The sequence below is a fragment of the Saccostrea echinata genome, unplaced genomic scaffold (assembly GCF_033153115.1).
Source record: "Saccostrea echinata isolate AGI-Se365-2 ecotype Australia unplaced genomic scaffold, CSIRO_AGI_Sech_v1 ptg000009l, whole genome shotgun sequence".
Classification (NCBI taxonomy): Eukaryota; Metazoa; Mollusca; class Bivalvia; order Ostreida; family Ostreidae; genus Saccostrea; species Saccostrea echinata.
In genome coordinates, this window is record NW_026889758.1 from 13,031,608 (window position 1) to 13,059,571 (window position 27,964).

The following is a 27,964-nucleotide window of genomic DNA, read 5'->3' on the forward strand; positions in this document are numbered from 1 at the left end:
AATTCTCCCTAACCGTGCGCAGAGAATCTTGCTCCGTAAATTGCACAATATTGGCATTACGGGATCTGTAGCGTTAACGTTATTGTCAAAGACTGAAATACGAAACCATAACGCTACAGTTCTGCAGCTAGTTGTTGCCTTTAATTCAACATTTAGATAATCAGCGATATTTTTTCAATAAACAATAGGGGCCGCCAGAGAAACCCTAAAACTTCAAATCCGTTCCTACAATATTTAAATTCATACCGCCGAAATATGGCTGAAATATTGTCGACTTGGCATTAAACAATAATAATCAATCAATCAATAAACAATATTCATTTTCATTCCTATGTTGATTCGATATAGCCCTCTGAACTCTAGCTGCAGAGCTGTAGCGTTATGGTTTTATATTTTAGTCTTTGACCATAACGCTACAGATCCCGTTATGCAAATATAGTGCAATTTACGGCGCAAGATTTTCTGCGCACTTTGGCGATGTATATCGCCACTTTCCAGCATTGATCAATCATCGTACTTTCAATCCCTAATTCTAAATATATTCTAGTCTATAACCAATCTGTATATTTAATCCACCTACTAACCCTTTATAGTCGTCTCTACAGACCAATAGACTCGCTTTTTGTGAATTTGTTGTAGGATGGCATACAATTCACAACAAGCGAGTTTACTGCTCTGTAGAGACGACTAGAAAGGGTTAGAAGATGGATAAAATAACAGACTGGTTATAGAATACGTCTAGAATTAGGAAATAAAGGGTAATTGATTGACCAATGCTGGAAACTGGCGAAATACATCGCCAAAGTGCGCAGAAAATCTTGCGCCGTAAATTGCACCATGTTTGCATTACGGGATCTGTAGCATTATGGTCAAAGACTAATAATATATAAAACCATAACGCTACAGTTCTGCAGCTATCTGAACTCTAAATAAAAGGTACCACAGAGTCTGACATATCTGTTTCATATTTGGACATTTTAATAGAAAAAGACGTTAATGGTTACCTAACAAAACTTTTTGATCAACGTGACGACTTCAATTTTCCTGTCGTCAACTCTTATTTATGTAGCAATATATCCTTATCACCTGCATATAAAGTTTATGTCTCTTAGTTGATTCGTTACACAAGAGCATGCTCTACGTACGAACAATTTCTAAAACGAGGCAAGCCATTGACAAACAAGTTGTCAACAGTCTCCTTTAAAGTCAACATTTGGTAAATTTCTATAGTCAATATGATGACCTAGTCAGGAAATACAATCTATCATTAAGTCAAAGGTTGACAGACGTTTTTCATTATTTACGCACTACATTTTTTACGGATTTCTCCTTTGCCCGATTTTGACAATGAGCAAAAGGCGGTTGTGACAGATTGATAAGGGATGCTTACTCCCCAATGGCACCCGATCCCACCTGTTATCTTTTTAGAGGCCCGTGTTTGTTCTGCTCCAAATGTTTACTGTTTCAATAGACTTTTGAGCTTGATTACCGTTTGTTAACTCCATATTTCATTCATAAAGCCCTTATAATTTTAAGGGTTGACGTTGACAATATTCAGAATTTTTCTGACAGGTTCTGAACAAACAGCATTGTACATATATCTTCTAGTTCACAAACAATTAAACACAACAATCCTCCCGATCAATGCCGTGAACAAAAATTTTTCAATATATCTTTTTGGAAATATGATTGACAATACTAACAAACTAATTGCTTAAAAAACAACAATTAATATGTGTTCTAAAGTAAATCTTAAGTTGATGTGATTAGGTTGAATTCCCATGGAATGAGTTGTCCTTTTCTGTCTTGTGATGGTAAATATTCTCTCCCACTTTTCTAGATGTAGCCTATTTCTGTAAATTATAAGTGTCGGTATTTATATCAAACTACAAGTTGCAAAAAGAAACATGACATTTTTAAAGCTGATAATGAAATCTGAAAAGTATACTTCAGTTTTAGAACCAAATGCAAAGATCTACAAATTCAAAAACATAAATTTAAAAATTTGAAAAAAAAATCAAACTTTTTTCAAAATTATGTAAGGAAACAATAGTTTTCCTACTTTTATACAGTAATTGCATATCAACATTATATCACCTTCGTTCGTCGGTGTGATCTGTTGTGTATCTTCTTGAAGGTGACTAAAGTTAAAGTCTTTGTTTCGCTGATAAAATATGGACCACCATCTGGGAACTCCAGACTTTTTACAGGTCTTGTACGTAATGGTCGATACAACAACGACAACAAAAATGCCAATAAGAGCCAGAATAACGGCCACTGTCGTCCCTACTTCCGGGGAGGATTTCCAAGACTGAACAGGAATATCGGACTTTACACAGCTGCCTAAACATAAAACAATTTTCATTATGGTAAGACATTTTTCCCATTCTCTTATCAGTCCAGCAACTGTTGACTGGAATGGTTTTTGTTCATATTTTTGAAATTCTTTATTGCATGCCAGTATATTATTTGAACTTACTAACCAACTTATACTGGTATAAACTTACTAACCAAGTTATACTGGTATAACATGGGTTGGAACAGTTTACACTTTTTTTATAAACCGCTTCGCGGTTTATAAAGCATAAACTGTCTCAACCCAGGTTATACCAGTATAACTGGGGTAGCTATTAAATTCATTCCTTATATAACTAGGTAGTGACCCCTGGGATCTCTTTATTTTTAACACAATGACCAATATTTTCTTTATTAACAAAATATAACAAGTAACAAAACTCTTTGGATAATGATATTTAATATAAAAGTAATAATTTTGATATATATAAATATTAACATTTGCTGTGTTTTTCTACTTAACCAAGCCTGAAATTGATTTGAATGCCATTGACATGTATTCTCACGCGTAGAAACTCGCACTAAAATGACGTTACAATGAGGCTACACAGACGCAAGTAAAAATATAACGATAAACGGCAGCGAGAAATTCAATAATTAGGTATATTGATGGTGCTTATAAACATGTAAAATGTAAATAAAAGAAAATGTTTTTAAGTTTAGTGTGAATTATTGATTTATTGAAAATTTAGTGTGAATTGTTGGTAAATCACAAGACTTAAACGTAGGCACATTTTTCACGAAGCAATAGCGCTCTGCATATATAAGCCTACGTTACAATTCTGTGTTATTTAAACACCGATAGCTCACACAAAACTAAAATCATTCGTTAAATAACCAGTTAGACTTAGAAAAACAACATCTTAATTATTTCAATCCGATTTTCCTCCGTCAATTCTCTAATATTTACCCATTTTAATTCAATATTACAAAAAACTAAATGATTAGAACTCTAAACTATTTATAGCCCCAGTTTACCGTTGTTACCCTTATTATGCTAACATAAAAATTATATGAGGTCAATGATACAAATAATGACGTAAATATAAATAGTCCAATATAAAAAGTACTGAAACCTACTTTGTATGATTATTTATACAGACATTATTATAAACAATAAGATGTTTTTCCTTCTTTGTTACTAAAGGAATTAACGGTTGTATCTACTGCAGAAAAAATATAAACCCGCTTACACGGGTTATCATTTACCGTACTAACAAAGACAGAAAGAGTTTATTGTTCAAATAAATTACTCATATAAAGTGCGTGAAAGTACGTCATATATTGTATTATTGGTCCGTATTAACATTCATTAACTGGTTCTAACTATTATAATATAAGTTTATTATAAATGATTGATTAAGGCAATCGGTTTTCATAAGAAATAAAAGAGGAAATATTCAGCGGGTGTAGACATAAACGGTCATTAATGTAAGTGTACAGGGACAGAAAGAAATCCGGCGAAGAAAAGGTTTACTGCTGCATTGTTCATCATGTTCGGTTAAGGACACAGAAATAAACAACCAATCTTAATATTACATATTACAATTGTACTTACAGTTAGGGCAGGTGGAGTCACAGGGCAGACACAAATAATGGTTCTTGATGTATCCAGGAGGACACTCTTGAACACAGGCACTGTCAATAATAATTTTCATGTTATTAATGAAGAGTTTATTATATATACATGTACTCTGTGAATGTTAGTCCTTGGGAGTCAGACAGATAGACACTAGGAGTCGCATCCCCCTCAGACTCGGCATGTGTCCATAATTACATATGTTTTTAACGTTGGACCGTGTGGTATAAAGTTATTCAATAAAGAAAGGTATGTATAAGTACAAATTTGACAGGATCAAAGAATGGCATACGCACATATACAGTACTTAACCATTCCTCATCAATACTAGTTCAATTTACAGTATCAAATAATCAGTACAACTAACCCTGTTTATTCAATAATTCTGTTGCCTCTTGCTTACATATACTAAAGCTTACTTTACGTCTAATAATTGAAGACTTAAATTTGCATACAAACCCTGTCTTTCCCATACGTAAATGTTTGCACACTCTGCAGTCTTCGGGTCGACTCCCAGCGCAGGTATCAAGACATTCATTATTACATTTCTGAAATAAATGCATGAAATATTTGTTAAAATGCACATTGATGAGGTGTATTGTGGTACTAATAAAAAAAAATGGCATTTCTACACGATACATTTGTCTGTTATTCTAATTTTACAGACTTTTACAAAAAAAGGAACCAAAATGATTGAATCCAGCCAGTGTAACATAACTTTGATTCAGGAAACACGCATATATTCATTACCAAAGTTTGATTGATTGATTGCATGTTGTTTTACGTCCCATTCGAAAATTTTTACTCATAGAGACGTCACCATATACCGATGAAGGGCTTCAAATTTAGACTTTTACTAGCCACTCAAGGCCATTGAGCAGTGAGGGTTTTTTTTTGAGCAGTGAGGTTTTTTTTTTATCGTGCCAACGCTTACAATCTACCGTGACACGGTACCTCGGTTTTTTAATGTCCGTGATTTTCACTTCTAAATGCCGGGCGCTTGGTTAAAGAAACAGTCACTGCCTTTATTTACGACTTCGGTTTGACGCGGCGCGGCAAGCGATCAGGGCCGTCCGATCACGAAGCGAAGCCCTACCACTCTGCCGTGATCGGTTGTCAAAATTTCAAGCAAATTCTATAAGGCAAAATGATTTGTTTGTTATTTATTGTTTCAAATCAAACATTTCACAAGGCTTATCATGCTTGGTAGATCTAGTTCTTTTCAATACAAACTGTATGTCTGCGAAATCTTGGTTTGTGTTTAAAAGTGTGTGCTGGTAAGTGTGTTTGTGTGTCCTGAAGTATGTTAGATGCCACTGCAATGTCGACTGTGTGTATTTTTGTGCTTGTGTTGGACAGCCTGTTTTCACGTGATTCCTACCAGGAATGTACTGGATGACTGATTCTGTGTGTTTTTGTCGTTCCTATCACTTGAATATCTGTTTGTGTGCAAGCTCATTTCTCAGGGAGTCACTGGGAAGTCTTTGTTTGGCATAATTCTTATCATTGGGGATTTTCCCGGAAACTCTGGCCATGTGAATTCCCTTTCACAGGAGATGTTACTAAAATGCCAGGCACTCTATGTGTGGTGTGTGTGTGTGTGGGGGGGGGGGGGGAGTTATTGCATTTAACAGCAGATGTCATCAAAATATCTGCTACGTGTAGTATAATTTCTACTACGGGGAATGCAACCGGAATGTTTCTCTGTGTGTGAGGGTTTGTGTTGTGTGTGTGTATTTCACAAGGGGTGCCATTATAGAAGGTCTGCTGTGTGGAATGTAATTCCTTCCACAGAGCGAGGTTGTAACTTGAACCTTTCTCTCTCGCTCTCCGTGTGTGTGTGTGTGTGTGTGTGTGATAAAAGGATATCACTATAGAAGGTCTGCTTTGTGTAGTGTAATTCCTACCACAGAGGTTGTAATCGGAATGTCTGTATGTGTGTGTTGTATCACAGGGGTTGTCACTGTACTCCCCATCCCTGGCTTTGTGACGACTCCACCTTGATTTGGTGGCTTCAGTTGAATTGGATTATCCTTTGTTCCATGAAGGATTAGAGACCATGACGAAAGCTGACCTGCAAGTACCGTACGAAATATGACTTACATGCGATATACAGATTTGCAATATTTTGCAAGAAACTGGTATCATCGTGCTTTGCTAATTGATTATGAATCTGCAACAAAGTACCCTGTCAAAGATTCCCAGCACCAGACAATCACGACTTACTTTTGACCCCAGCTGGAGGTCATGGCCAGCTATTTGATGAATGTCCCAAGCATCTGGCAACCACGACTTACTTTAAACCCCAGCTGGAAGTCTGGGTCAGCTTTTTGATGAGTGTTCCCAGAACCTGACAATCACGACATACCTTTGACCCCAGCTGGAGGTCTGGGCCAGCTGGTTGATGAATGCTCATCAGTAATCTCCAACTTCCACGTCCCTGTGGGATTCTCCTCCCAGAAATGGACCGATAAAAATGCCCACTGAACGAATCCACCGTTGTTCATATCTGAGGGTCGTTTTGGGAGAATTGTGGATCTCGTTCCACTGGGAGATGTTAAATGGATGACCAGATTACCGCGGCGGTAATAGGTCAAGGTTATCTTTGCCTGAACATGTTCCAGATAGTTAACCTCATTGGCAGTGCCTCGACATCCATCTGTTCTGACTTGACTGGTGTATGGAGATCCCATCAAGTTCCTAAAGTGTTTCAGTAAAATTCAAATATTTGTCATAAAGAATTAAATTCGTTTTAATAAATCGGATAATGCATATTCAACCAGAAATATGTCCATAAGACATGAATGCCCACCCATGATTCTCAAGTAATGCAACACTAAAATTTGTGTATGAAGTTTGACGAAAATACCTTTAATAGTTTCTTTAAAACTGAGTTTAATACACAATAAATAGTGAAGTCATAGGTCATAGGGAAGTTCAAGGTTTTAAAAAAAAATTGGACACAGTTGATAAATTCTCACCAAATAATGTATAAGTGCATAAGCTTACATAAAAAGCTATCTGGGATAGTTTCTTTGAGCAAAAACACAAATTTGAGAAACGTTGGGTAAAGATCAGATGAAAGGTCAAGATAAAAAAATGTTCATGAAGTTGAATAGCTAATCTCAGTATGTATCAGCATATGAAGTTTGATAAAAATATCTTGATTTGTTTCTTCGAAACTAAACCAAAATTTGATGTCAAGGTAAAAGAAAAGGTCAAGGACAAAAATGTTTATGCAATTGTATAGCTTTCATCAATATGTATAAGAATTTAATGTTGGATAAAATATCTTGATTTGTTTTTTTGAAACTATGCTTAACAGAAATTTGAAGTCAACGGGTCACCACAGTAGCCTACTGGTAGGGCGCTAGCTTCGTGATCGAAAGGCCCGAGTTCGAGTCTCCTTCTCCGTGTTGCGTCAAACCTAAGACGTAAACATAGGTTGTGACTGTTCCTTCGCCAAGTGCCCGGCACTAGAAGTGGAAGTCACGGGTCTTTCGAATGAGACTTTAAAAACCGAGGTCCCATGTCGCGGTAGGCGTTGGCACTTTAAAGAACCCTCACTGCTCAATGGCCCTGAGTGCCAAGTATAGGTCTAAATTTGAAGCCCTTCACCGGCATACGGAGACGTCTCTTTAGGATTGAAAAATTCTCGAATGGGACGTTAAACAAAATACAATTAAAGAATCAATCAAATTTGAAGTCAAGATCAAAGAAAAAGTCAAGGTCAAACATAATGACGCCATTGAATAGCTCTCATCAATACGTATAAGCATATAGAGTTTCAAAAAACTATCTTCAATACTTTCTTTGAAATTTAGCCAAACAACAATTTGAAGTAAAGGTCAAAGGAAAGGTCAAGATCAAAATTGTTTACGTAGTTGAATAGCTTTCACCAATATGTTTCAGCATATTAAGTTTAATTAAATTATCTTGAATAGTTTCTTTGAAACGAAGTTTAATACCATTTTAAGATAAGTGAGGTCAAGTTCAAAGGAAAGGACAAGGTCAAATAATGTTGATGCAGTTGAGCAGCTCTCATCAATATATACTTATACGCATATAAGATTTGTTTAAAAAAAAATCTAAAGTTTCTTTGAATATATTAAATAATCATTTATTTAAGGAAGTGAGGTCAAGGTCAAAGAAAAGGTTATGGTAAAAAAAATCTTGATTCAGTTGAAAAGCTCTTATGAATATGTATCAGTACACATGAAGTTTGATAATATCATAAATACATGTAGTTTCTTTGAAACTTAGCTAAACACAAATTTAAGAAAAGTTAAGTCAAGGTCAAAGGAAAGGTCAAGATAAAAAATAGTGATTAAGTTGAATAGTTCTTAACAGTATGTATCAGGATATAAGGTTTAATAAAAATGTCTTAAAAAGTTTCTTCGAAATTGAGCTAAACATAAATTTAAGATAAGTAAGATCAAGGTCAAAGGAAAGGTCAGCAAATGATGATGCACTTGAATAGCTCTCATCAATATCCATCAGCATATGAAGTTTGATAAAAATGTCTTGAATAGTTTCTTTGAATATGACCTAAACGCAAAGTGTGACAGAAAGAAAGAAGGACGGAAGACGGACATGACAAAGACTATATGCATATTTTGTCGTTTTACGTCCTGTTCTAATAATTTTTTACTCATATAGAACAGGCCCGTAGAACGCCGGGAGGGGGCATTTTTTTAAAAAATAGTATTTTGCTATAGTAAATGTTCCTTTAGATTCAGGTTGCCCCCCCCCCCCCACTTTTTGATGATGTAAGGTCGAGCACTGCCAAATTGCAGGATTTGGACAGTAAATTAGTTTTATTTTGTTTTGTTTTTTGGTTGTTTTTTTTGTTTTGTTTTGTTGTTTTTTTTGCTTGTCAGATAATTTTGGGAAGTTGCCCCCCCCCCCCCCACTTTTGGTCAGTTCAGTTTAAGTGGGGTTTTTTGGAAGTTGCCCCCCCCCCATTTTTGAAACCGTTGCTACGGGCCTGTAGAGAGATCACAACATACCAGTGAAGGGCTTCAAATTTAGACTTATACTCGGCACTCAGGGCCATTGAGCAGTGAGGGAACTTTAAATATGCCAACGCCTGCCGTGACACGGGACCTCAGTTTTTAAGGTCTCATCCGAAAGACCCCCAACTTTCAAAGTGTCGAGCGCTTGGCGAAGGACTAGTTGCTAACAAATTTTTATCGACTTAGGTCAGTCGCAGCCGGGGTTTGAACCCACGTACGACCTTCCGATCACGGAGCAAAGGCTCTACTGACTGAACTACAGTGACGGTCCCGTAAATCTTTAAAAAAGACATTGAAATGTGTCTTGGACTTTAACAGACAGATGAACAAACTGACATGATTACTCTGGGACACCCACTGATACCGAGCATAAATAAATAGTTTATCCGAGTAAACTCAACTACTTACACGTGAATGGCATTACTGAGAACTGTACAGATATGTTTAGGAGGAACATTTGTCCATCTCAGTCCATAATCCACCATTGCTGTTGCATTCATAAGACCATAGCCATACCTCAAACTCACTGAAACATTAGTAATTAAGGACATATTTATATCAGTTTTCATGACTGAAGACGTATCAAATTTGTTTCGGAATATGACTCTGGAACGAATACACTTTGAACAATGACTATTAAAAAGTCTCTATTCTACTTGTGATTGATACTTCAATTGATATACAGAAGATAAAATCGTCGTCATAAAAGTTTATTTCTTTGTTTATTGTGGAGGAAGAAAGATTAACCCGAAGATGCATCTAAAGAAACACTGATCCTCATCAAAAGTACCTTTTCTGTTCTTGGCATTTGTGATCCAGTTACCATCCTCCATAGGGTCAGGGTTGGAGGTCAGCAAGGTAATATACTGTACATCCCGCCAGGTCAAGGTCGGACTGACAAACAATAAAATGTATCAAAGAATGTGCAATAAAACGGCATTATACCTGCCGTATTTCAAGTGTTGTTTTGTTTTCTTTTACTTTGTTTGGTTTTTGTTTTAGTTTACCATTTTTTAGGAAGGTAAAATGTGCCTGAACGGATATCTGCAACCGATAGAAATTAAAGAAAATTGATTTTCATGAACATATCCAAAAGGGGTAGTATTGACTTAATTTTATCATTTTCCTTTGGTAGAGCAATGTGTGACTGCGATTAACGAATATTATCTTACGACAAATGTCAACGGTATACCATTTTCTTAAACACATATAACTCTGTTTTTAAATTTTTACAATTTGGAAAGGACATATCTTGATGAGGATGCTAGTTTTTAATGAGATTAAGTCTTCATCGAGTTTAAAACCCTCTTCCTTCTGTGCCTCTCCTTTATCATCTTAATCATCTATGGAGGGTGTTTCTGAAATGTAACTAGTACCTACGAACCGAAAATAAGTTGAAACAATTCATTTCGGCCCTGGGACATGGGGAACTCAAACAAGCTTCTTTTGACGAAATCAAAAATCAAGAACAACATTCTCTGCCCAATTTTGGTTGAAGGCTATCTTCATTTTAATCATGAAAATAGTTTACCTGATTCTTGAACCATTTCGCCCATATTTTCAAATAAACTTAACACAAAATCAAGCCACTCTGATTTTGAGACTGTATCTATTAGAATTATGTTGACTGTACTGTACTCAAGTATTCAATCTGAGGTAGTAAGTTCACTTACTTTGCCTCCAATAGGAGGGCGACCAGACCGGCGGCTAGAGGAGCAGAGGCAGAGGTACCCGTGTGACTGCTGGTACAGTGGTTGTGTAGGTCTGTCGATATCTGTAATGACCACTGATATCATGCCGTAATATTCTATGTAAAATTGCTATCTCTCTCAAATTTTTGAATTACATTTTTTACAAATTTATTAAGTCTGTTTTATTGTAGATATTTCTTTTGCGCTAAAACTAGATTGTCCTATGTGAACAATTATTGAATTTACAATTTGTTTTTCATTGTAGGCCCCGCTACTATAGGTTGTAGCCAGTGTGGAGGAGCACTCCTCGAGGTACCAGGGTTTACGGCCATGTTCAGAGGTGCTGCTGATGGACATAGTGTAAATACTATTGGTGTAACCATCACAATTACAGCTGTCAAAAGCATTCCCTCCATTACCAGATGCCCATACAAAAATGCTTCCCTTGCCACCTCGACCCTATAAAAGATTGACATAAAATAATGTCCATCACAAGCAAGATTTTCCCTTGAGTACAAAAGAAAAGGGAACAATTACAGTAAATGCACGCACGCCTTTTTTTCAAAATTAAGGCAGGTAAGCAGAACACCTCGCGACACAAAGGTTAAACAACCGTAGCATGCTACTTGGAGTTAACTCTCAGTAAAGGACACCTCTTAAAAATACATGTAGATGAGATGCGATGTTCGTAAACACGTTAGTCGCTGAACAAGGCGGAGATGTGGCCTTTACAGGAAAAGATTACCTACTTTGTGTCCAGAATGATGTTACTCAAAATCTGCTGACACTATAGAAAACAGAAAACTCGATTTCAACAAATTTAATTCGCACAGCTTAAATCAAGATCCCCACTTTAAATTCAATGTTGATTAAAATTTGATTATAAAGTACATGAACAAATATTTACTGTAAATACCTTATACTTCTTTTATTTAATCATAAAAAGGAGAATTTCGAATACCAATATCATGAAGCCTCATGTAATATAAGTACTTTATTTCTTCAAGATATAATTACACTGTACTTTTTTCTTTAAAACTGCATTTTTAAAATCATTAGTGAATTAACAATGATTTGAGTTGCTCTGGTTTCTATAATATTCAGCACTTTTGAACTTATAACAGAACGAGGGTTCTCTTTTGTGCCACCTGCTGTGATACTTGCGATGATTCTTTTGGAGTTTACATATGGTCTGTGAAAAATGTAAAGAAAGTTATCTATCTACAAAGGCTGTTCCAGAAAAGTGTAAGAAGAATGTCTAGGAAATGTTGCTTACATCAAACCTTGGCCACCTTTTGGGACATTAGTGTTCGCACATCGCATTTCTTCAACTGATTTATTCCAAAAAACTGATCCTACTTACCTGTTCTATCCCACTAATAAAAGCTTTTTTAGCTAGGGGACCCGGGCCGTCTACCACTCGACCGTCATCATCTGGTCCCCAGGATGAGGAATAAATATCAATGTGTGATCTGTTAAAGCTGAGGGATGCAGCCTCTACAGCATCTGACACATCACCGTCCAGCATACGTATACCTGTGTAAATAAATAAGTAAGTAGTCGAAGGATTAACACTTCTTGCCGTGAGCAACTTGTGTTGAACATGACCATCCATAGTGTAGCATTAAAAAGACATAGTCCAAAGAATATCTAACCTCTGAGTCATGTAACCTTGACCTTAACAAGTAATTCTGATTGACCTCTTAGTCATAATCAACCTTTTTGCTAAGTATGACTCCAAATGCTCCTCCAAAACCTTTTTGCCTTTAAAATTCTGAGACCTCCAAAATTTGACACTCCTGAATTCTGCGACCTTAACTTTCTCTAAATGACCTTTATTGAGGATCATGGAAGTCCATACTCACATCAACACTGTTTAAGTTATAAAAAAAGAGATCTAAGAAATTAATTAAGAATCATAAACCCTCTCAAAAGAAATGTATTTTATAAGTAAAATACAAACTATTATAGCATAGCTTGTGAGGCAAAATTAGACAAAAACACACTTCAACTCGTCAAATTTATAAAGGAATAATAGACATTTACGTCATTAATTAAGAGTTATTACTCTCATCATATCGATGAACCTTAACTTCTAAGTTTTCTATTAGATATTTTAAAAGCATTGAATTCGTAATTTTGGATGCCGTCGGTACTATAACAAACCTGGCCGTGCCAACAAATTGAATACCGCGCGGTATGATAATTTGTGGGCACGGCCAGGTGTGTTATAGGACCGACAACATCCAAAAATAAGAATTCAGTGCTTATTTTTACATTCTTTAATTTTTCCTCTTCATAATTGTTTATTTCGTTAATCATTAATGTGAATTTAGCGCCCTTCAGAATTGTTGTGCTTAAAAGACGTAAGAGCCATTTGTGACGTTGAAAAGTTAAATAACGCAAATGAACATTGCGAGGGAAAAAATGACAAATTAATTTTAAACGCACATTTGTTAAATTTTTACGTTAAATTAACAGGTTAGTTGTTTTTTTTAATTATTAAATTGAGTCAAAGCAATATACATTTTGGTGTTCCTAGAGTATTAAAAATGCAAATAGTTCCTACTGTGTATTCTGTCGCGCGGTGACAAGGTTTCGCGAGTGTTATAGAGTTTTTGAAAGTCGTGGATTTCTAATGGATTTCATAAAGAAAATTACACTGAATGTAAAAATATTTTTAAATTACTGAAAATAGGAGAAAAAAATACAGACCCGTGAACAGACATAATGATGTGAAAACGATTCACTACATGTACACACCCACACTAAGGAATCTTTCGGAAGAGAAATGCTTTCTGCAATAGTAAAGGTCATTACTACGCCTCGTTTGTAAGTAACGTCATTTGATGTCACTACGATAAAATGGTTTCGTAAACTTGACCAGAATGAACTTTATAAACTAAATATTTACATTTTCAGATATCTTTTTTGAGGTAAACTACAAATAAGGAAAAAGCTTTATATCTTTATAAAGCCATTTGCTAGTATGCTGTATGTGGCATTGTAACAATCATTAGACTAGTTTAACCCTTTGGGTATCTATTGTATATTTCGCAAGTATTACCATCAAATACCTCTTTATTAGCACCCAGAATTCTTTGCAAAAAAAAAACAACAAAAACTCAGCAGACAGGTAACAGTAGCTACTAGGTCATTCCCAGCAGAGCTGCCCAGTGTGCAAGAAGTGAGTGTAATGGGTCAACACAAATGATATTAATTTTTGCTCCAGCATATGTCTGAATCTTACAGCAGGGTTACTGTAAAAGTTAAGTATATTTCTGCACTGAAAACAGACCGTGGTGAGTATATTTTATAGTATTTCTAGTTATGTAAATGTATTTTTAACATTCGTTCTATAAATTCACCTTGGCAGGCACTCATCAGTGAGTTACCTGTGTGTGTGTTCAGGTGTGACATTAGCGAGAGTGTTTGAATAGGTTTTGCTCGCTGTGTTACTTTTTCATTTAAATGTATGAGCGGAAGTAAGTGACCGGAAGTATTGTCAGCCATTTTGTATCTATGTCTACTGTAAACAAACTGATGATATTGATAATATCTTAGTTTTTATGTTATATTGAACTCAAACATGACTAAATGGTTATTGATTAAAGGCAAGTATAATTCTATAACAGTATTGCCATATATAGGGTAAATAATGATTGATTTACTGATTAAGGAGGGTTAATATTTTAGCACCATGCTGAGGTGTACATCATAAGGATGATGATGATGATGACGACGATGATGTTGATGAAGATGATGTCAATGATGATGAAGAAGAAGAAGATATCGATGATGTCTATGAATTAGACGCGGGAATCTCTAGTATTTGTGAATCGACACTGATTCCCAACAACAGTCTAGGACTACAGACCGAATGTTTGGGGGATAGTGTGGAACTATAGGGAGTGAACTCTAATATTGATATATGTGGACAATACTGGCAATATTTTGATAGGTTTGAATGAAATCGATAATTTGAGAACACGTGTTGATCACAGCTGATCAACAAAATGTTTTGAACATTTTTTTTCTTCATTGTAAATAACTTGTTAATTTTTTATGATCATTTGAGTGAGTGTGTGTGATTGTGTGACTTATTAGTTTAATTATCTTTCCTTTTTCTTTCTGTTCTTTTGTAAATAAATCCTTGTTTTTCTTTGAAAAAAGTCTAAGTTTTGATTTGAAAAGGAAGCCTAGCTCATCCACGTTACAGGCATAGTAATAAACTTGGCGGGCTTGTAGACTAAGATTTCTAATTATTGAATAAAAATGACGTAAGTGTCTAATTTTTTTTTAAATTGAATCAAGGATCAGATAAAGATGCAAATATAAGGAAAACTGCTTTGTGGGTTGCTGGGCGGGGTTTGTGATGATGATCAAACATTATAATTTCATGCATGAACGCCTTCTTTTATGGAAACTATTACTTGAACAAACTGTTCAAACCAGGAAACAAAAAAAACCTAAACAATTTAGTGTAATTAAAAGTGGTTTTTTGATTAATTATCTTAAACTTCATGAATTACCAACACTGAAAACTAATATTATGGTCATCCTAAACACGAAAATGTACAGATGACCATAGACAACATAACACAAGAAGTATAGACACTGTTTTGTATTTACCTCCAATCCTGGAGTTGTAGGCCGCCCCTACCACACACTTGTTGTTATTGGCTTTTGCTGCCACCTCCCCTGCACATCGAGTCCCATGCCTACGAAAAGTAAAGTGATTAATTATGTACAACTCTTTATTGTCCCCCACTTTCGCGAAAGCGAAGGGATTTAAATCTCATTCATATGGCTAGGTTTCAGTCTGTCTGTCTTTGTGAAAACTTTAACCTTGGTCATCACTTTTGAATGAGAAGAGATTTTTAAATTTCACGTGTACACTACCTGTGACAAGACGTTTCCAAACGTACTATAATTTTTGATCTCGTGACCTAGACCTTGGAGTTTGATGTACTTTTCAAAAATTTTAACAAACTTTAATTTTGGTCAAAACTTTTGAATAAGAAAAGATAGGGCTTTCATATTTCACATGTACATTACCTGTGACAAGACCTCTCCAAATATACTATGGTTTTTGACTTTTTGACCTTGAAGCTTGACCTACTTTTCAATATTTTTAACATTGGTTATAACTTTTGAACGCGAAAAGATAGGATTTTCATATTTGACATGTGCATCACCTGTAAAAAGAAGTTTCCAAATATGCTATGATTTTTGAAACTTTAACCTCGACTTTCAAGTTTGACCTAATTTTCAAAATAAAATTAACATTGGTGATAACTTTTGAATGAAAGATCATAGGGTGTTCATATTTGACAAATGCATTACCTGTGTTTCAAGACCTTTACGAATGTGATATGAAATTTGACCTGTGACCTTGACGTTTAACCTAATTTTTAAATTTTTTTAACATTGTTGATAACTTTTGAATGAGAGATGATAAAGTGTTCATATTTGACAAGTGCATTACCTATGTCAAAGAGTTTCCCTTGTGTGCTATGATACTCGACCCATTGACTTTGAAGTTTGAACTAATTTTCAAGCATTTATCACTGCTACTAACTTCTGAAGGAGCAAAGATAGGGCATTCATATTTGGCACGTGCATTGCCTGTGTCAAGACTTTCCAAATGTACTATGATTTTTAACCCCGTGATCTTGACCTTGAAGTTTGACTTAATTTTCAAAATTTTGAACATTACTTATGATTTTTGATTGAGAGATGATAGGGCATTTACATTTGACATGCTTTACCTGTTTCAAGAATGTACTCTGGTTTTTAACTTCGTAACCTTTATTGAAGTTAAACCTAGTCTTTTTCAAATTATTTTTACATTGTAATAACTTTTGAATGAGAGAAGATAGGGCTTTCATATTTTTACATGTATGTATAACGACAACACCTTTCAGAATGATATATGATTTTTGACTTCATGACCTAGAATTTTGACCTACTTATCAAAAATTTTTACTTTGGATATAATTTTGGACATACCTTTTGCTCCAGAAAAGAAAAGGTTTACATATTTTTTTTCACATGTGCATTACTTCAGACAAGATCTTTCATATTGTATTATGATATTTGACTGACCTTGATCTTGAAGTTTGATGCAGTTTTGAGAAGCTTTAATCTTTGTCATAACTGTTATTAATTCAATAATTTATGTGTTTTTTGAATGATGCACAGACAAGACATGACACATATACACGACAGTTACAATGTGCCATGAATAACAGCATCCTATTCACTAAGACACCGAAAGCAGAGGACCTCAATTGTTTAAATTTGCTTGTCGATTCAATTTATGAGGTGACTGGGCATAAACTACGTAATGTATGTTTAATTAGCGGTCACAGAATGGGTAAACAAGTTACACTTAATCAGGCATGTACAAGCGTAGCATTAACAAGATTCAGCCTTGGAGAGGGTCTCTTCTAACAGATGATTAATTACAATTCGGTGCCCCCACTGTGGGTCCTAATTATTCTATCAGAATTTAATTTTTGTTTTTTGAAATATGTATTGGCCGCTTCCATACGTCGGGGTTAAATTACCCTAGTTTTGAATCCAGCAGTAGGAAGGTTTGAATGAAGGTTAGCCATAAGATGGATGAGTATTTTGAAAGAATTGATATGGTGACAGTACCAAATTATTTCGGAACAAAAAAGGCTATTTTTCAACTAATGTACAAGCCATAGCTAGATGCTTACCAATATTGTTGCTAGATGGCCTGGGAGTACACACAGTAGTCGAATATTTGAAAATAGGTACATTTGTGCAACGGGTGGAAATAAGAGAAATTCAGGAAATTCTAATAGGGGATAATAGATACCCACTCAGACTATACTTGATTACCCCATTACTCACATGTGGGGAGGCGTTTAAATTTTGCAATATGTTTAGATGTTTGTTTGTTCTTCAACGTCCGTCTCGAGAATTTTTCACGTACATGGAGACGCCACCAAATTTTCCGGTGGAGGGCTGCAATTTTTAACCTAGGCTCTGCACTTAGGGCCAATGAGTAGTGCAGGATTTTTTTCGTGCCAACACACACTGCGACACGGGACCTCGGTTTATACAGTTTCATCCGAAGGACCGGTCTCCACGTCCCGCAGTGGATTCGAACCCGCGACGTAAGAATTAAATCCTTACTCCGCGACTATAGAGCAGACACTCTAACCACTGCGCCACGCGGGCAACTTTTGCAATATGTAATGCACGAGTGAAAATAGAAAATGTATTTGGAATATGGAAAGGATTTCTGTTTACGACAGCAGCTCCGACTTTTACTGGTTATTACAGCATGCTCTGTATTGTATAGCTGTTGTCCCTGTTCCCGATACAAATGATGACAATCCAGATGATGTCTATGCAGTTCCCATGTCGTCAAACAAAATTCAAAGGGACAAGGTCTGAGGTCCATTTACATGAAATATGGAGATAACGAACAGTAATCAAGCTCAAAGTCCATTAAAACAATACAAATTGGGAGCAGAGCAAATACGGACCTCCAAAAAACATCAGAAGTGGGATTAGGTGCCATGGAGGGGTAATCATCTCCTGCCGACTGGTCACACCCGCGTGTGCTCCTTGTCATGATCGGGAAATTCTGCTTCATATGAATACAAAAAACGGAGCGCAATTGGTACCCATGGAAATTCCAACAGATTGTTGGAAGACGTATCTCTAAAAACTACATAGATATTGTCAATCAGAAACTCAAGCATCTTTTTAATATCAACTTCAGTGTATTTTGTGTACAATCAGAATGTTTTTAACAAAATAATTTTGCATATGACCAGTAACAAAGTAAGTAAATTTACGAGTTCCATTTTTATTGAAAAAGCAGCTGTCAATGATGTCAAAAAGCCTGGACTTTAATTTATCGTGGGGGATGGTTGTATACAGAGTTTAAAAGTCGTAAGTTTTTGTTATTAAATTGATTTTGGTAAAATTTTGTGATTTTAAATGTTCCAAAAGTTCCTTGGAATTTGTAAGTATCCACATCTGATTTACACCACTTCTCGAATATATTGTTGCACAGTACTCCTGAAGTTTCTCCTTCACTGTTGTGAATATTTTAGTATATATTTTCAGTAATGTATGTATGTGGAATTATATAATTAATTTCATTTTCCTAGGTAAGAAATTAAAATAACTTGGACAAAATTCAAAAAAAGAAAAAGAAAAAGAAGGACAATGCTGATTGTATTATAATTTTTTTAATACAAGTGGTTGCCAAACTCCAGCAACATTATTGTTTACATCATTGCTGACAGAGGCAATTGCATAATTTCATTTTCGAGGCCCTGTTTCTTCAATAACAGAATACTTTTCTTTAATTTTTTTTTCATTTTAATTTTTTAATTACTGTTCCTTTTTCGGCCATATCAAGAACCATTCCCGAATACAGTGAAACAATGAGCACACGTTTTCAAGTACAGTACGTTGTATTATTATCATATCTCTTGGGGAAGAGGAGGGGGGTAAAACAAAAACTTGTACATATATTTTGACATAGTTTACAGCCTAAATTTTACCATTCAAGGAAAAGGATCTTTAACTTTTCAAGGGTAAAGTCAAAATTCTAAAAAAAAAAAAAATGCATTAAAAAGTTTCACCTGTTTTCATTGGTCGGATCATATCTTGGTATTGGGTCAGGATCATGGTTATTCACATCATAACTTGCATATGGGTCCTGGAAGGAAAAAAACTCAATATTGTTAAACTCGCACCAAAGTCCAGATATTATCTGAAAATAAGTTGTTTATGTCATGGTGCCCATAATCTTTGACTTGGAAAAACAATTGGAATCGTTCTCACACGATTTTCTAGCTATTCAAGAGTAATCATTTGGAAACCAATGGGTTGTTCACCAGGGAATCAACAGTTAGATACAACACACTTGTAGTGCCCTGAAATTTTGTTAATCTTCTAAGATTTAATCAATCAAATATATACTAGTTACCAGTGATAAATCCCAAGTATATAATGTTACATGAATAATCCTTTTTAAAAAAACAGTTAAATGAGCAATAGAATTAAAATTTATGTTACATTACTTGGTCATGAAATAATATGATGTACACGTATTAATTTTTTTATCTGTTCATTTGAAATAATATGATATATTATGGATTACTTTTTTTTTTATCTTTTCATTTCTAATCAAATGTTATACTTTGATAAATCATGTGTTTAATTTCCAAACGAGATATACATGATTGATACAATAATACTCGCTAGGCACATAAATATCTATAGTATCCATGCAGTGGTTCAATTACATTTCCTACAATAGATAACTATCAGTTATCCTCTAGTGTTACTGTTAACTTCCTAAAGCAGAGAGATATCAACCAACTGTTTTGTGTAACTGTTACAATAAAATTTCCCACTGTAGAGAGATATCAAATGTTCCCTGGTGTTACAGTAAAATTTCCTACAATATATATCAAGAAACTAGCTTTCTTCCCTTAGGATAGGGCAGTTATGTGTAATTTAAGAGTTGTTGTAAAATGTGCTTTATAAATAAAAATTAAATTCATTCCAACGTGTATTGGTAACGATCCTCTAATAAAACTAGTGTCCAAATAACTGAATCTCACTTCCATTCTCAATGACCATGTAGTGTAGGACAGCGCCGCGAGAATTCCATCGGCATCGAAAGGAAGTTTTTTTTTGACTTGACTAGATACATGCAGCCGAGCAGTCTAACGCGCTGTTCCTGTACTGCTAGGAGACAGATTCTGTAGGTAGAGAGTTCAACCCGGGCTGGGGCGGAAGTGGGGATCCTTATAAAAGTGAATTTCTTTCTGCTTTCTGTATTAATATTTCTTCACTTAGGGCAGTTATGTTAGTGTAAGAGTTGTTGTAAAATGTGCTTTATAAATAAAAATTATAATTTCATTACAACATGTATTAGTAACGATCCTGTAATAAAATTAATATCCAAATAACTGTATCTCATTTCCATTCTCAATGACCGTGTAATGTAGGACTCCATCGGCATCGAAAGCAAGTTTTTTGACTTGCCTAAATAGCCGAGCGGTCTAGCGCGCTGTTCCTGTACTGCTAGGAGACAGATTCCTTAGGTCGAGAGTTCAACCCCGGGCTGGGGCGGAAGTGGGTATCCTTATAAAAGTGAATTTCTTTGTGCTTTCTATATATATATATATATATATATATATATATATATATATAATGAACAAATCATGGGTTTGCTGTTCTTTAGAAGAAGATTTTTCAAGATTTTTCCTATTTATCAGAATGAAATACTTTGATCACTCATTGTGGCCTACATCCCAGGGGTCATGAAGTGAACAAATTTGAATCTACATTACCTGAGGATGCTTTCATATAAAAATGCCTCATCATGCCTTTGATGTTCTTGACAAGATTTTCCCCATGTTTTGCTATAAAATTTGATCTCCCATTGTGGCCCCGTCCTACCCTGGGGGGTCATGAAATAAACAAACTTGAATCTACACTACTAAGGATGTTTCCATACAAATATGACTAATAATTGCTTTACTGTTCTTAACATGATTTTAAAGAATTTTCTTATATATTTCTATATGAAACTTGGATCACTTGTCGTGGCCCCACCCTACCGCCTGCGGTTCCTGATTTGAACAAACTTGAATCTACACTACCTGAAGATGCTTCTATATCATTATGACTAATCACGGCCTTGCTGTTCTTGAGAAGAAGATTTTTTAAGATTTTTCCTGTATAATCCTTTGTAAAACTTCGGTTGCCCATTGTTGCTCCTCCCCTCTGGGGGTCATGATTTGATCAAACTTGCATAAGTTTCATCTTATTTTGGTCCAGTAGAAGATTTTTAAAAGATGCCATTAAATTTTCACTAATTCTTAATTATTTCCCTTAAAAGAGGACGTGGTCCTTCATTTGAGCAAACTTTAATCCCTTTCACCCAAGGATGCTTTTGTTGCAAGTTTGGCTGAAATTGCCCCAGTGGTTCTTGATATGAAGTCGAAAATGTGAAAAGTTTAGAGACAGACCTGACGTATGACGGAAAAGATGTGATAAGAAAAGCTCACTTGAGAGTTCATCTTAGGTGAGCTTAAATATAATTCAAAAATTGATCATTATACATTTTCAGTATTACATGTACATCATCACAGTTAAGATACGAACAATAAATTACTGTACAACAAACCGTTTGCTTGCCCACATTTGTTCACATCAGAAACATGTAGAACAGAACTTTGCGCCCGATTTTTAATACATCCCTGCTCAGAGAAGATGTATTTGGAAATTTCAGGGTGTCACATGATCTGTTTTTAGCCAATCAATGTTCTATTTTGTATGAAGCTGGGTAAATTTCCGTATTACCCTTCTAAGTGTTTACATAACGAAATTATCATGTAAATTATTTTTTCAACAAAGTATTTTAGCGAAAAATAATCCTGTAGCCATTGTTTACATTGTGACGTCGTCTAAAATCTCAGTATATTTTGTTGTACTTGTTAGGCTGCTTGCAAGGTCAAGTGAAAACGGTATATGGATTTATATCAGGTCAGTAGGTCATGTATAGGGAGCATTGATTTCATATCTGGTCAGTAGGTCACGTGAAGGGGTATATGAGCTATATCATGTCAAAAGGCAAAATGATATGGCTTTAATACGGTATGCTCAACCAATAACATTTCAAGATTTTTATCAGAGGCATGATAATATTAGTTATGTTGATAAGGAAATAATATATGCATTTTTTCAAGGACCCCATATATTTCCACATTACCCATCTAAATGTATACATTACGAATTTATCCCGTCAATGATTTTTCAATAAAGTTATATTTTTAAGCGAAAAAATACATTTCCGTAGCCATTGTATACATTTTTTTCGTCGTCTTACTCTAACGCTCATTTGACGTCAAGTGAAAACGGTATATGGAATATGTAACTGGTCAGTAGGTCACGTTTAGGGGTGTGGATTTTATATCTGGTCAGTAGGTCACGTGCATGGAGGGGTACATGGATAAATCATGTGAGTAGGCAAAATGTTATGGCTTTTACGGTACTTTCATCAACCAATGAAATTTCAAAATTTATCAAAGGAAGAATAACGACTATTCTCTGATGTTTGCTGTCAAACTTCTCACGGCAGAGAGATTTTAGATAACCTCTGAGGTTAATGTAAAACAGTAAAAAGGATGTTCGCAATGGGTAACACATTAGTACTAGTATATCAGAAATGAGCAATTAGTTCTTTTTATCTTTAATTTTCAAGAGGACCTTCAATGCAGAATGTACGTGCAACAAATTGATTTTTGTTATATAGTAATTGTTTATCAGTGTTCAGTATTCTGCAACAGAAAATTTCAATTACTAGTAGTTTATTAAGTTACAGTACACATTAAAAATAATGTCGTCTGTATTAGCAAAATACTTTCAATGACATCCTCAACATTATACATGTAATATTTGACCAGACTTAAATATCCAAATTGGAATTCCTATCTGAATTCCTTAATGACTATAATTCCAAATGTAATTTATTACGCATTTTTTAATGCAATATCTAGCTGGTATCACCCTCCCCAGTATCAATTTAGCTCGGTAATCTATATTTTACTCACATAGTTTTCCTTCAGATCGTCATGAGTATGTTCAATTCCATCATCAAGGATACTAACGACGACTCCCTTCCCCGTGTATCCCATCTGCCACGCCCCCTTGACCGACATATCAAATTGTCCGCTGTTACCTAGGCGTGCTCCTCCATTCTAAATCAACAGAAAGTCAATTATATTTCCTATAACCATAGTAATAGGACATTTCTATGGAAAGACTCAGGGGCCCCCTAGGTTATGTTCTTTATATATACGACTTCACCTGGGACTCTTTGTGGCTTTCCATATTTATGGCGAGTTCACATTGGAAGACTCCTTTTTCACTGAAATTGTCAGAAATTTGGCCATCATTTGTGCCTATTTCGTCAATTAAGCTATACATGAAATTTTACAGAACTTTTCAATAATGGCAAGATACCTACAAGATACCACTGAGATCTCCATAAGCGATCATTAAAGTCACTGAAATCTCTCTTCGTCCGAGTTCTGGCTCTTTGTTGCTCAAACCATCGGATCTGAAACATCACCTTATATTCATTAAACCATTCAACACAGTGTTTATATAAAACTGTGAATTATAAAGCTAAAAAATTTACATGAACATAATTACAGGTTGCATACGGTAATACCCCTAATTCGTCCTTTTTAATAGCCTTGGTTTAAATCTTGCTTTTTAATTAAATACCTCGGGTTCTTTTGATAATAGCTGGTAGTGCGCTTGACTTGGACTTGCAGATCTCTTACTAATGTGTGGATGGTAGAATAAATAATGATCTTTTAAATCTCCAATCTGAAATAAGATATAAAAAGCTTGAATTTTAAAAAAAAAAAACATCTTTTAAATGTGTGTATAAAATCAAAATATCAACAAATTTAACAACCTTTTCCTATTATACATTTAATGTAACAAATTGTCATGAACACTGAAAGTATGTAAGGATACGTGTATCAATCATTTCTGTTAGTACGAAGTAAATGCAAGGAATGTCAACAACTTCAACAATATTATTTACGTTGTAAACAGTAAACTAGATTAGGACAGTGAGAAAAAAAAAAGATTTTCGTTGATCGTTCTTTATTCTCACTGTCCTTACATTGATTACTTGAAGACAATTTTTAGAGTCAATATTATTAATAAAAGCTAAATGTTTTGTCCCCATTGACATAAGATACGCTCCAGAGCATACAATTTTAAGCAAGTGTGTACTTCTATTTTTACAAAAAGGATTGAATACTAGTATATGCCTTTGTGAAACCTTAATATTTCTGTTGTTTTACAGATCATTATTTTTGTTGCTTGCATACAGTTCTCAGAACGGGAGAGGGGGCAGAGACCATGATATTCAGACCCGTAGCAACGTTTTCAAAAGAGGGGGGCAACTTCCCAAAATTATCTGACAAGCCAAAAAAAAGGTAATAATTTACCGTCCAAATCCGGGATTGCCAGTGCTCGACCTTACAGCATCAAAAAGGGAGGGGGGGGGGACCAGCCTCTTAAAGAAAATTTACTATAGCAAAATACAATACTCAGAAAAAAGTCTACCCCCCCCCTCCCGCGTTCTACGGGCCTGACATTAACATATTTTTGTTTCTCTTTAGTCTTTACTCATATCTGTTACATAACAACATTGTATAGTGCGTTTCTTAGAAGTTGAAATTGTATAAAAGTTTACAGTCGGGGCAAAACAGATCACTATAGTAATACTAGAGTGTTCCAAGGAACGCATGTGTCGCCTGCTTTGTAGCCTCATTAAAGATGTAAATAAACTTAAGTTTAGTTAGTTATTTATTTACTACTAATATGAAAGTTCATACAGAAAAAAGCATCCACGCATAGTATGACTGTGATAGAATCTGACAATCAAAGAAAGTATGATTCCCAACCCTCAAATGAATAATTAAATTGAAATTACATGTATTATAAATAATTATTTATCATTTTACATGTATAATACGTATTTCAAAGTTTTTACTCCAATTGTAAGTCTACACGATCTATTGTGGGATACCGATCCCGATGTATTTTCAAAGTATTTGATTGATTGTATGTTGTTTAACGTCCCATTCGAGATTTTTTTCACTCATAGAGAGACGTCACCATATACTGGTGAAGGGCTTCAAATTTTGACCTTTACTCGGCACTCAGGGCCATTGAGCAGTGACACGGGGCCTCGGTTTTTTAGTTCTCATCCGCAACTTTCACTTCAAAGTGCCGAGCGCATGACGAAGGAACAGTTGCTACCCATTTTTTATCGACTTAGGTCAGTCGCGGCCGAGATTCGAACTCAAGACCTTCCGATCACGGAGCGAGCGCTCTTCCGACTGAGCTACCGTGAATGGTTCGTAGTATTTATATATCAGTTTGTGTGGTAACTGAATATCATACAGTTTCAAAGTACAGTGTCATGAGCTCATAAACATGTATAAATGCTGATTATCAACACCCCGTCTCTCACAATTCAAAAGACATAATCTAAATCAAACTGTCCGGGGGGTGATTTGCAAAGTAGGTCAAGGTCAAGTCAATTGTAATGCTGGTATTTTTTTTTTTAATAATGTTTTATGACAATCAGTGCATATGCTAAATAGCATATGAGACTTACCTCTTAAATGTAAAAAATATGCTGTATATTGGCACTATTAACTTTTTTGTAAAAGTACGTTAAAGGTCAAGGGCATGAGGTCGGTAGCCATGGCAATTCACAAAAGCCATAGTGCCATGCAATATATATGCAAAATATCAAGTCCATATCTCTTACAGTTCTCGAGCTACAAGATGTGACAAACGGACAGACAAACAGACAGACGCTTGGTAAATTGATCCCTAAGTGCCTGCTCTGCTCTGCTGGCGACACAATGATTAGTGGGATAGGATTTATTGATATTTTCACTAGCGCAAATCGCGAGTAGAAATATTTTACGAAAATAAGAATGTCACGAGTGAAATAAATGCCATATTCTGTCAATAAACAACGAATTTTCTGTTTATTACACTTTGATTTACCTTTTACTTCTGTCCTGTTGCAGGTTGTGACGTCATAGCTGAGCCAGTTGTGAGATTAAAATTTTAAACATGGATACTAACAATTTGGAGAAACTTTGGCAGATTTAGTTTGTGTCAGGATGGCGTATTTACTCTCGCTTTTTTGTTATAGCAGGGAGATTTTTTTTACAGTTTTAATATTTTTCAATGTAAAAAATCACTGTGGAGTACAATATTCACCAAGCCCGAAGGGTGAGGTGAATATTGTATTTCAAAGGTGGTTAAATCATCGCACTGACTGAAAAAACAGCAATAATTGTTTTATTATGTTTCAATGATTAAATGATACAAACTCATTAAGCAGCTCAGTTCATGCCATCTTGTTCACATTTGCTGAGGTCCTAGCCAAACGCAATGAGAGAAACAAGGTTGAAAAAACATTACCAGTCGTATTAATTTGAATTTTTTTTAAAATCTAATTTAGTTTTTATTTTAGTTGCTATGAAAAAAATAATGTCAGGCTCTTTTATAGGCTCAATATTGAAAGGGGGGGGGGGCATTATCAGGGAAGAAATGACAGCTGACAAAAAAAAATCTTTGACTAACCCACATGAAAATGGGAGAATTCTCTACAACATTTTTTGTGGGATTGAGTTGGGGCTAGAGGGGGGAATTAAGGTCCATTAGTGAGGGACGAGCCTTTTAATGAATATTTTAGTCTAAATTAAAAGTAAAATTTTACATTCAGAAAAAAAGTATTTGGGGGAGGTCCCCTGACCCTCCCCGCAACCACCCCATCCCAAATTATGTTTTCCATATTGTTATGTTCACCGGAGTGCATGGAGTCAGGGAAGTCGGTAGCAAGTGAAATTGTAAACTTGTTTCAATCTGGAATTTCTCGATCTATTTTTAGACCAGTGTGAAGAAAATAAATCCTTATATTCACCCGGAAGGCCACGTGCAGGTGAATATGACGTTGTATTTTTTAACATTGTTGGATTTCAGCCTATCAGAGAGATAAGAATTATTCAATCACATAATAGTATTTCACTGTTCTAACTGTTATGAAATAAGTTATGGCTATTTTTAATTGTACAAATATATTCGTATCAGCAATTGTACATGCAACTGAGTACTACGTATACCTGATCAATACATAGGGCTACCGGCGGGTGTGACGGTCAATAGGGGATGCTTATTTTCCTAGGCACCTATCTCCCCCCTGTTGTTTCCTGGGATCCATGTTTTTGCCCTGTTCACGATTTGTTTTGTTTACTAGATTTCTGAGAATGATCGGTGTTTGTTATCTTCACATTTTACATACAAAGAGCAAGTTTAAAGATTCGCTTTCAGTGAATATCACTTACCTGTCCCATATAAATAAATCCATGTTTTGAAGCTATTCTATCTGCTATATGACTACCCCCTTCTATGTGGACGGCGATTTGATTCATATAGTTACATTTTGAGTGTTGAAACAACAGAATGACAAGCAAACAAAATAAACAGAAGATCCGTGTAATGTCCGGCAAAATCATTGCAGCAATTAAATATATTGGTCAGTTCCAAGTAACACGTCAGTGTTAGTTTATATCGAACCAGGAAGTATTGTAAATAAAAAAATAAGACTGAATTCTATGTGTATTTTATACGGGTATTTTAAAAGTATAACAGAACTGTTAAAAAACCAGTGATCCCAATCGTGACAACTTCTTTAAATA

At 35.2% G+C, this 27,964-nt stretch overlaps 1 protein-coding gene across 1 annotated transcript; it reads right to left on the reverse strand.

Annotated features, from left to right (window-relative positions):
* Window positions 1-1,585: 1,585 nt before the first annotated feature.
* LOC133182452 (furin-like protease kpc-1) lies at window positions 1,586-27,790 on the reverse strand (the record flags this gene model as incomplete). The annotated part of the gene is made up of 17 exons (XM_061317301.1): window positions 1,586-1,853; window positions 2,098-2,343; window positions 3,914-3,993; window positions 4,394-4,482; window positions 5,842-6,008; window positions 6,303-6,634; window positions 9,358-9,475; window positions 9,740-9,843; window positions 10,623-10,723; window positions 10,887-11,099; window positions 12,004-12,176; window positions 15,273-15,361; window positions 19,280-19,356; window positions 23,267-23,413; window positions 23,683-23,775; window positions 23,946-24,050; window positions 27,611-27,790. Coding segments are annotated over 17 exons (2,331 nt in total), but the record flags the coding sequence as incomplete, so codon positions are not given.
* Between the last annotated feature and the right edge of the window lie 174 nt (window positions 27,791-27,964).